The sequence below is a fragment of the Saccostrea cucullata genome, unplaced genomic scaffold, assembly GCF_032062105.1.
Source record: "Saccostrea cucullata isolate Sc308-1 unplaced genomic scaffold, CSIRO_AGI_Scuc_v1 ctg859, whole genome shotgun sequence".
In the NCBI taxonomy this organism is placed as follows: domain Eukaryota; kingdom Metazoa; phylum Mollusca; class Bivalvia; order Ostreida; family Ostreidae; genus Saccostrea; species Saccostrea cuccullata.
Window position 1 is genome coordinate 253,864 of NW_026926806.1, and position 9,787 is coordinate 263,650.

The 9,787-nt window shown below is 35.2% G+C and overlaps 2 protein-coding genes across 2 annotated transcripts; both read right to left on the reverse strand.

Annotated features, from left to right (window-relative positions):
• Positions 1-476: 476 nt before the first annotated feature.
• Positions 477-2,728, reverse strand: LOC134272688 (lysine-rich nucleolar protein 1-like). Its single transcript, XM_062754889.1, has 4 exons — positions 2,496-2,728; positions 2,343-2,386; positions 1,746-2,003; positions 477-1,592 (listed from the first exon to the last, which is right to left on the reverse strand). Exons 1-4 carry the CDS (start codon positions 2,531-2,533, stop codon positions 622-624), a joined length of 1,311 nt encoding a protein of 436 aa, XP_062610873.1. The 5' UTR covers positions 2,534-2,728; the 3' UTR covers positions 477-621.
• A 1,620-nt stretch (positions 2,729-4,348) lies between these two features.
• Positions 4,349-9,430, reverse strand: LOC134272694 (C-type mannose receptor 2-like). Its single transcript, XM_062754895.1, has 4 exons — positions 9,258-9,430; positions 6,226-6,480; positions 5,909-6,085; positions 4,349-4,721 (listed from the first exon to the last, which is right to left on the reverse strand). The coding sequence occupies exons 1-4, from the start codon at positions 9,310-9,312 to the stop codon at positions 4,495-4,497; spliced, it is 714 nt and encodes a 237-aa protein (XP_062610879.1). The 5' UTR covers positions 9,313-9,430; the 3' UTR covers positions 4,349-4,494.
• Positions 9,431-9,787: the final 357 nt, after the last annotated feature.

The following is a 9,787-nucleotide window of genomic DNA, read 5'->3' on the forward strand; positions in this document are numbered from 1 at the left end:
TCCTTGTAGACGAGACATGCATCTAGTCCTCTAAACTGATCAGGTAAATGGAGTAATTTATTGTATAAATGATATAAAACAATGGTCTCACAAATAATGGGAAAGGGCAGACAAAATTTGACGCAACAATAGGTTGTGTTTCTCAGCAAGGTCGATATAATGACCACAGAGGTTGGAGGATGCTGAGCAGTACATGTACCCTGGACATGAATTACTTAATCAGGAGTCAGGCTCTGTCAGAAATTTGGTTGGATCGTACTCCGAGCATGCTCTTGGATATCAATCAATAGGGAGACACAAACACTATGTCAGGTAATTCTGGAATTTTACATAAATTATGGAAAGGGACAACAGAGAAGCTGAAATCATCCTGTTACCTTGGAATTACTGTCTGTAGACAGTCAAATTTACAAATATGAAGCCAATATGAAAGACTATTGATGTCTTTTATTTCAAGTTCATTGGGATACTAGTATATCAAGTTGACACTGAATAAACTTAAAATAACTTGTGTTATTAACATTGACAATATTTTATAAAATGTTGGATGGTGCACAACTTAAGATTTTATCATCCACTGAATTTCAAATAGAGTTACATTTCTCTATGTTTCAGTTGACATTAATCGTCAAACTTCTTTGATTTTGACACATTTTTGTCAATATGGAACTTTTTTCCTTCTGATGGTGGTTTCTCAAATCCCAGGCCCAGACCTCTGTTCTTGTTGAAGGTCATGGCTTTTCCATAATGGTCCTCCATGCTCCTCATATAAACATCCTCTTGATTCTGGGTCATGGCCACATTGCCAGACTTCTCCCCCAGGGCAGACAGAGGAGATTTCTCCCCTTTGGCCGCCTTAAAGCCTCCCAGAAGTCTTAGGAACTTATTCTGTCGCTGTTGGTCCCCCAGTGATGCTGTAGTCCACTGCCCACAGTAAGCTGATTCAGAGTTTTGAAGTCCTGCTTTTTCTCCATTCATAACCTTTACTTCATTGTCTTTAGACTTTTTACTAGCTGGCTCTTCAACTGTATCCAGTTTTTCTCCCTTGATTTTCTTTCTTTTCTTGATTTTTGGGCTTTCTGATTTATCTGTCTCAGTATTGTCAGTTGCCTCTGTAACATTAATATCTTTTTGGTGTACAACATCGTTTTTGTGTTTCTTTTTCTTTGTTCTTTTGTCAGGAGTTACCGATTCCTTGAGATTGACAGTGTCCTTTTCCTGTTCATGTTTTCCCTTGCTTCTCTTTTTACTCCTCTTACAGCTCGAGTCAATATCTGTCTCCCCATTCATCTCTTTCAGAGCAGTTTTGCTGTGGTCCAGTTTAGACTCAGTTTTGTCTTGGTCCTTTTTTGATTTCTTTTTCTTCTTAGATTTTTTAGTTAAAACAACCTCAGATTCAATGTTATTTGCTTTATCTTTTTCCTTAAAGTCTATCTGTGTTTCATTTAATTTCTTTCTTTTCTTTTGGACTGAAACACGCTCTTCATCTTCACGTGCATCTGATTCAGATACTAAATTTTCCTGCCCATCTTTCTCCATCTCAATTTTTCTCTTCTGTTTCTTTTTCTTTGACTTCTTTGTGTGACTTTCCACTTAATTTCCTTCTTTTCTTCTGGACTGAAACGATGTCTTAATTCTTCTTCCCGTGCAGGGATCTGATTCAGATACTAACCAATTTTCACTGGTAGCCTTGTGTTGTTGTCGTTGTCAAATCCCATCTCCGTTTTTCTCTTCGCGATATTAGCGAGATTTTTTCTTTGATTTCTTTGTGTGACTTTCCAAGCCAGAATCTGCCTCTGCCTCTTTATCTGTTTCTCTTTGTATTTTAGCTTTTTCCTCTTTATTGCCATCTGATGTTGATATTATATCATTATCAGTCATTACCTCCTCCTCTTCACTGTTCTTTTTCCCATGCTTTTTTCTTTTTTTCTGGATAACATATGATTCATCTCTCGTAAGTTCTTCTGTCCCTTTGTCGTCACATTTCTTCTCTCGTTTGGAGTCTAATGTTAACAATATTAAATCAATACTTTGCAGCAATATTAACAATTTACATCACACAATGAGAGCTATATAGTGATTCCTGCATACAATATGCAGGATTTTGTATTACATCATTTCAAAGTCAATACCATTTCATTTATTCAACATGTTCAAAAAATTCATTTTCTTGTTCTCTGAATGGTACTTAATTGAATAAATTTTAGTGTTTTTACAGTCTTGTAGATGGACATGTAAATAAAATTCTAAATGAAAAATAATTGTCTTTTAATGAGGTTTCAAGCATATTAAAAAAAAACTAAAATAGTCAGTAGACTTACAAGCATTAATATATATCTTACTCTTTTGTTTCTTAGTTCTGTCCTTTTCCTTCTTGCGCTTCTTCCTTAAATATAAATAAAACATAAACTCAATCTGTAGACATTAGCAGTTGAGTTAAGATAGAATACAACTGGGACAATATGAAATTGACCGATTATAAATATATCTGACACCTGCAAAGGCTGGAGTGTTCTGTCTGTGTATTATCCATTTGCCTCTCTTACGGGAAAACTGATCAACAAAAGAACCTCTATCAATGAAAATATAAAAGTTTTCAGGTTCCAGTTTAAATGGACAGCATAAACATGTCCACAATCCAGTGCATGTTATTTACATTTCGAATTTCCTCTACAGCTCCCACGTGCACAGTATCTGTAAATCCTGAGCCCGATGTATTTTCTTTTAATAAAATTCCGACCCCTATTATTAGATTTTAAATTATTACCTTTAGGATGTGCATTCCTTTATAAAATATTACAGAACAATCAAACGAAACTTAACTGATCGTATGGATTGCTTAACTTCAGATTTGAAAACAGAATTTACGTTCAATTCACACAAAAGGGTTTACCCATGGACGGATACAGAATTTGAGATTAGGGGGTATGGATCGATGACTTCGTTCGGGCAGGGTTTCTGGGGCCGCCTTGAGTAAACCAAGTACAAAAAAATGGCATTGGTTATTTATGTACACTATGATTTTTCACTTTTTAAAAGGAATAAACCCTATAATAAACAAGATCAGATTTGATGAAAAAAAACATTTTACATCTTCAAGAAGTCCTTATGTATGCACAACCAGAATGTTTTTTCAAAGTACATTCTCATTAATTGAGCATTAATTATAAAACCAAAGTATGGCATTGAAATTAGACATGTCATACTTTGAAAATTTTAAGAGGGCTGCCTTTGATCCGCCATTGTTACCATAAACTTAAATTTAGTGGGAGAAGACTGCGCTAATTTGTGCAAAATTGGTTCTCCTTTTTGTCAAAAATACTGTTCTTTTTCTTATAAGTATGTAAATATTAAATAAATCTATAAAGGTACGGTGGTCTCAAATGTTCGATGCAGTTTGCCAGATTAATCCATGACGTGCTCACCTGTTACTGAAAATCATGAATTATCTTAGCCATATACTGGTATTAATACAATACGTTGATTATATTTTATCGAAATTCAGCCTAATTATCGAAAAAGAAAAACATGTCAAATAGAACAATCTCTTAATGCTTCTAAATTAAACTATAGTAGAACAGTAATCAGAATTATTGATGAATTCATCAAGAATATCCTTACTCCCTAAACTGGATGTTACATTGTATGCAACTTTGATACTTGATACGGCTCTTTCTGAGCGGTATTTAAAGGGTGTCTATGTCAGACATAAATATTTGCACTGCTTTGTTTAACACTAAATAATCTGTTTTAGCGGGAGTCTTTGTTATTTTGCTGCAGATGAATTATTCTTTACATACGCACGGGTGTCATACGAGGGAAAGATTATTTTGTTTCGTTGTAAACGTAATTACGTGTAGTTATATCTGTTTAGTAAAGCGTCAATTCATTACAAGTATATTTGCTAAGGTTAATGTTTTTCGAAGATTTTTAAAGTAAGTCAAAGTTCAACGTCACAATTGTTGATACCAAAAGAAAGTTATTCTCACAAGAAAAACATACATGAAGTAAGGTAGCCTTAGCTCCATTCCTTCAAAAGTTATAGCCAAGCTTAAACAATTTTGCAAAAGTGGATCAAAGTCAAGATGTCAGTTATGTTAGAAAAAGTCATAAAGAAAAGTCTTGTCTCAAAGTGATCCATATGTGAAAAATAAAAGCCCTAGCTCTAACAGGTCAAACGCGGTGGACAAAGTCAGTGATTTGTGGACAAACAGACAGAGGCAAACAGACGGATGGACAGTGCAAAACCCGTATGCCCCTATCTTTGTTGTTCTGATTCAACGTACAGCTTAAAGTATATATGCATATAATTATGGTCTGTAACGGGCTATATACAAATCAGGGAAGATTAGAAGTGTTTCGATGGTTTTCTTGACTTGCAGAGCAACAATCAACCTTTATTACAGCACACCCACCGCATAATCAATTGTGTTTATTGCAACTGTACATGCGTATGTTAAAGTCGCTGTTGTATGAAATTTTGAGTTTAAAATTTTAATGAATCAAGTAAGACCATTCACAAATGCGTCTTCTTGTGATATTGCATTTCACTTCCTGTACATCCCCTTTGTATCGGTTGAGGGCGCTGCAGTCGTTCACTTCCCGTTCCGTCTCATTATCTGATGTTCTGATGCCTACAGCTGGGGAACCGTTGGGCCACATCCAGTCTCCCTCGATTTTTAAGTCAGATGCTCCAACATGCCAGAAAGTGACGTTGGGGTCTGTAGAAGAAACTGAGTTGTTTACAATTTACACAGACGGCCTTGAAAAAAAAGTTAGGGCTTAAAATTGTATGCATAATTCCCTTTCATAATCTAAATTTAATTGGTAATTCAGTATCAAAACAACAAAAAAAATGATTATAACAGAGTTTTAAATATCTAACATGCATGATTCCACACTGATATTACGCATCATTATTCGATAAGAAAAACTCTTTCTCAAAATCTAATAAATACCGGTATGTCCATAGGAATTTTAAGTCCCACCGTGGGTACTGAGTGAATAAGTAATGCAATATGAAAATTAGTGTTTGAAGTTTGATGAGAAATCTTGAGTATTTTTTTAAAATTTGAAATTGAATTTAAAAAAACAAAGATAATAAATTGTCTCCAAATTATATATAAGTGCACAAGCTTACATAAAAATATCTTAATGATTTCTTGAAAACTAAGCAAAAAACATTTTTTTAAAAAAGTAGGGTCAATGTCACAGGAAAGGATAAGGTCAAAAGTTTTTGATGCAACTGAACAGCTCTCACTAATACATATCAGCATATTAAGAGAAACAAGGACATCGGAAAGGTAAAAAAAAATGTTTAAATGCAGTTGAAGAGCTAACGTCAGTATTTATCAGCATATGAAATTTAATTACATTATCTTAAATCAATAAATGGGTTGTTTAAAAGAACTAAACAAATTTAAAAAAAAAGTCAAAGGAAATGTCAAGGTCAAAAAATGTGGATTCGGTTGAATAGCTCTCATCAATATGTATCAACATGTGAAGTTTGATAAACACATCTTGAATAGTCTCTTTGTCTTTGAAACCGAGCTTTGAACTGAACTAAACGCAAAGCGCGTCGGGAGGACAGGACCCAGACAAACTCGATATTCCTCAGCCATATTCCTGTCGGGGCTTATAAAATGTTGCATCCTTCCGTAGATTTCGAGCTTGTCAACATAATTAACTTTAACAGGATCTTAAAGTTTTTGGACATGTCGTGGTACTTGTAGAGAATATGTTCGATAATAACGGAAAAAGGCATGGTTCGTAAGCAACCTTATGGAAACAGTTTTCTGCAAGTTTTGGGAGTTTCAACTGTACAAGTTTGCTCCCAACAAGCCAAAGGATGTTTCATCTGTGAATTAATTTAAAGGACCCACCCGGAGAAAGTCCCGAAGACGCTTACATGTACTACCAATGAAGTTTGTCATGAAGTTTATTTTAGCATCTGTATCCAGAGAGACCAATTGTCCTCCGACTCGCACGCATGCGTCCCGAGACTGATTCCATGGTAACACGTTGCCAAACAGTTCAAAGCAAAGATTATGTTGGCTGTTGAAAATGTGACCCTGATTTTCACAATCTACAAATAAAATCTGCGGGTTACTTTTTAAGGAATTGCAGTGCATGAGTCTTCAACCAACGAATTTGTTGTAAAAATTGGAAAGTTTTGTAATCAGAATAACCTGTTACTTAAATAAAGAACAAAAGGTCTATACGCACCTGGCACAATTTTGACAAAGTTTTCATTGTTGCTTATGGTCATTGACGTGTAATTCTGAAATAGATAAGGTTTGCAGACTTTTGTCGTGATATCGTAGAAAATGCCAGCACATAGAACATTCTCAGCACATTTGAGGCAGCACCTTATCACACTAGCGCCATCTTTTGACGCGATTACGCCAGAGGTGGCTACTGATGCAGCAGTAAGAACATCCCCGTCAGTCAACTGAAAGGAAGCAAGCTTCATTTCCTGTCCTGAAATAAATAACGCAATCTCATTACATGTTCCGATTATTGAGATGCATTTTTAAAATCAAGTCCAAGGCCGTAACTACCATTGAGGCAAGTGAGGCAAATGCCTCACTAAATTTTTAGAGTTTTCTGAAACCTGAAAAAGTTTTACATTGAACTTATGAATTATGTGTGTAGACCTTCGTGCTAAATTAATATTTTCAACTTTTGTTTCAATTTCTGTAAATCATCAGGTTCCTCATTTTTATTTGGAACGCATGTAAAATTTTATTAAAAATGTTTGTTTTGTAAATTGTTTAATTGTTTAACATCCCTTCCAGAGATATAAAAATATTTATATCTCTGTCCCTGCTTCTAAGACTTTCTCATTCATGTATTTAGACACCAGTACTTGCCGTTGGAGGGCTGCAAGTTTTGAATTTGTACATGTACTGGACTTTCAGGGTTAATGAAGATGATTGAAAGATATTTTTTGTGCCATCACTTCTGTGACAAAGGGCCTCAGAGTTTACCGTCTCATCCGAAGGACTGGTCTCTACATCCCGCAGTGGGATTCGAATCCGCAATGTTCGGATTAACTCCTTTGTCTGTGACTCTAGAGCATACGCTCTAACCACTGTGCTATGCGGCCAGAATTCAAAACGTAAAACCTTTTTAAGATTAAATCTTTTATTCTCCAATATCCATGATTCAGGACCATCCTTCCCCTAGAATCCCCCATCACTGGCTATCAGGTACAACCCTTGCCCGTCTGGGACTAGGAATGCCCAGCACCATTGCCTCACTAAAAATTTTAGCTTAGTTACGGCCTTGAAGTCTTTAAAACTACAAAGTAACTTGGAAAATCAGATGAAAACACACGCGATTTTGCTACAGTCGATGTGTGAATGAAAAAAAGACCTATGAGCACCCCTTCAAGTATAGCGTTAACATGTTGGTATTTGTTCCTTAGTGTTTCCAAATGAAACTTTGATCTATTTATGTGGCTCCAACAGCAACCAAAGATTTGCATACTAATATCGTCAATCTTGGTCCTACTGTTCTTGAAAAGATTTTTAAAGTATTTACTCAGCATATGCCAGTGTAAATTTTGATCCTCTATTGGGGTCACAACTTACCCCCAGGATCATATTTTTTGCACTACCTATGGAAACTTGCATTATCCTGACCCCGCGGTTCTTGAGAATGAAGTACGATTTTGGCTGTTTTGTATATATTTCGAGGTACAATTCGATCCTTTTTCGGTACCCTTTCTATTCCTGGGTACTTTAAATTGTATAAAAATGAATATGAACCACTAATGAATACATGCATAATGACATCATTCATCATGGTTCTGTTGTTTTTTCGACGTATATTTTTGAGGATTTTTTTTAGAATCCAATTTAAATGGTTAATCCCTTGAGACAATTACTTAAATAAAAAAAATAATAAAATCATCGTATTGAATCCTCCGGAGTTCCATCCATTTAATATTACAAATTGACAGAAAATGAGTTTTTTGGTTGGGTTTGACTTTGACAAGCGTAGAACTTTTTACTGTTTATGACCAATTTGAGTAATGAAGTATCAGTTTGCCTACCAAACAATTTAATTACCCTTAGGTTAAGGGACAATAACTGAGGATCAATGAATGTTCAAAACGTCAGGAGACTTAGCTTTGTTGTTAGACTCGAAACAGCTTTGGGGCTATGTTTGATTGTGGACTTTTTATATTTCTACCAAGTTTTATTTAATCAGACTAACATTGTAAGAGGAGTATAACACCGGTTTGTTTTCCGTCAAACTACACACACAGGTTACTAGCGTGTCATTATTAAACAGTTACATACTATTGGAGGACATAGATTTTAAAATTTATCACCATCGGGCAGTAAAAAAATTGCCCGTACTGTAATCAAGTGTCATCATTATGAAATAACATTCGGAAATTGATTAGATTTATTCGAAAGGATTCCACTACAGTGTGGTTTGTTTGATTAGTTTTTAGATCTTGAACTTTATCTACTATCTCTTACTTTCATATAGTTAGAGCATTTATAAAACGAATGTCCTCTTTCACTAGAGGGTTAAAATCTGGAATACTCGAAATGGTCGTATTGCCCCCGTAATCGAAGATTCGGCAGTATTTTGTTTTTGCCTTGTCTGACTGTTTGTCCGCAAAACTCTAATCTTGCTTAATCACGATGGTCTATCCGTTGCAACTGTGCAAATAAAAAACCAAAAAACAAAAAACAAAAAAACTTTTACGGCGCTTTGCTCTAGAGTCACGGAGTATGGATCGAGTTGACTCTAAGGTCGCGGGTTCGAATCCCACTGCGGGACGCTGAGACAGGGGCCCGTTTTACAAAGGGACTTAAAGACCAAATTTAATTCTTCATATAACTTTTTAATAAAATTATATCGAAATTTATTTTAATCTTTTTAAAAGAAATACGGTAAGATATTTTTACACAAATCATTTTGAAGAGAATAATTAATTTTGCAAAATTTTACATTCATCAGAAGTTTTTGGTCTTAGCCGTAAGTTCTTTTGTAAAACGGGCACCAGGACCTTCGGATGAGGCCGTATAAACCAAGTCCTGCGTCACAGATGGTGCTGGTACAAAAAGATAAACCCTCTGCTCATTGGAGGTAAGTGCCGAGTATAGGTCTAAAGCAGCCCTCCATCGGCAAATGATGCGTTTCAATATGTGTGATGGAACATGAACAAAACAGACTTATATCAAAATACTAAGTATATTAAATAGTAAGAAAAAGATAAAACGAAGTCTTCTCACCATCTGATTCTAATATAATCCCAAGAAAAACGACGATTATCACTCCTGGTATCATTTTTCCTTCTAGCCTCCTAGAAAGACCTCTTTTCCGGTTTGTGCACAGACTCGATTGATACCCAGTAAAGATCACTTAGGCCGAAAGATCACTTTGTTGATTACTGGTGTTTTGACATCTGAAAATTATGAGGAATCGAATTTCTGAGGTGTTCATAAATGTTAATTTCCATGTGTGTTGTCTTCAATTTATTCATTAAAAATTTAGCTCGGGGAAATCCAATATCATTACTCACTTGAAGCGATTGGTTCAGCGTTTAAGCATTTGATCAAAAATATAATATTAAGGTGAAATGTCCCTCTGGAAAGAGAGATAACTCTACCTCTCAACATACAATTTTCAAAATTGTTGCATTTATTTTATTTTCTCTTCAAAAAATATCTCGAAGAAAGATGACTCCTGTAGATGGACAGAGAACCTTTGTAGATGGATGCATGTTTACAAGGACAAAATATGATATTCTGATTTGAAAAGC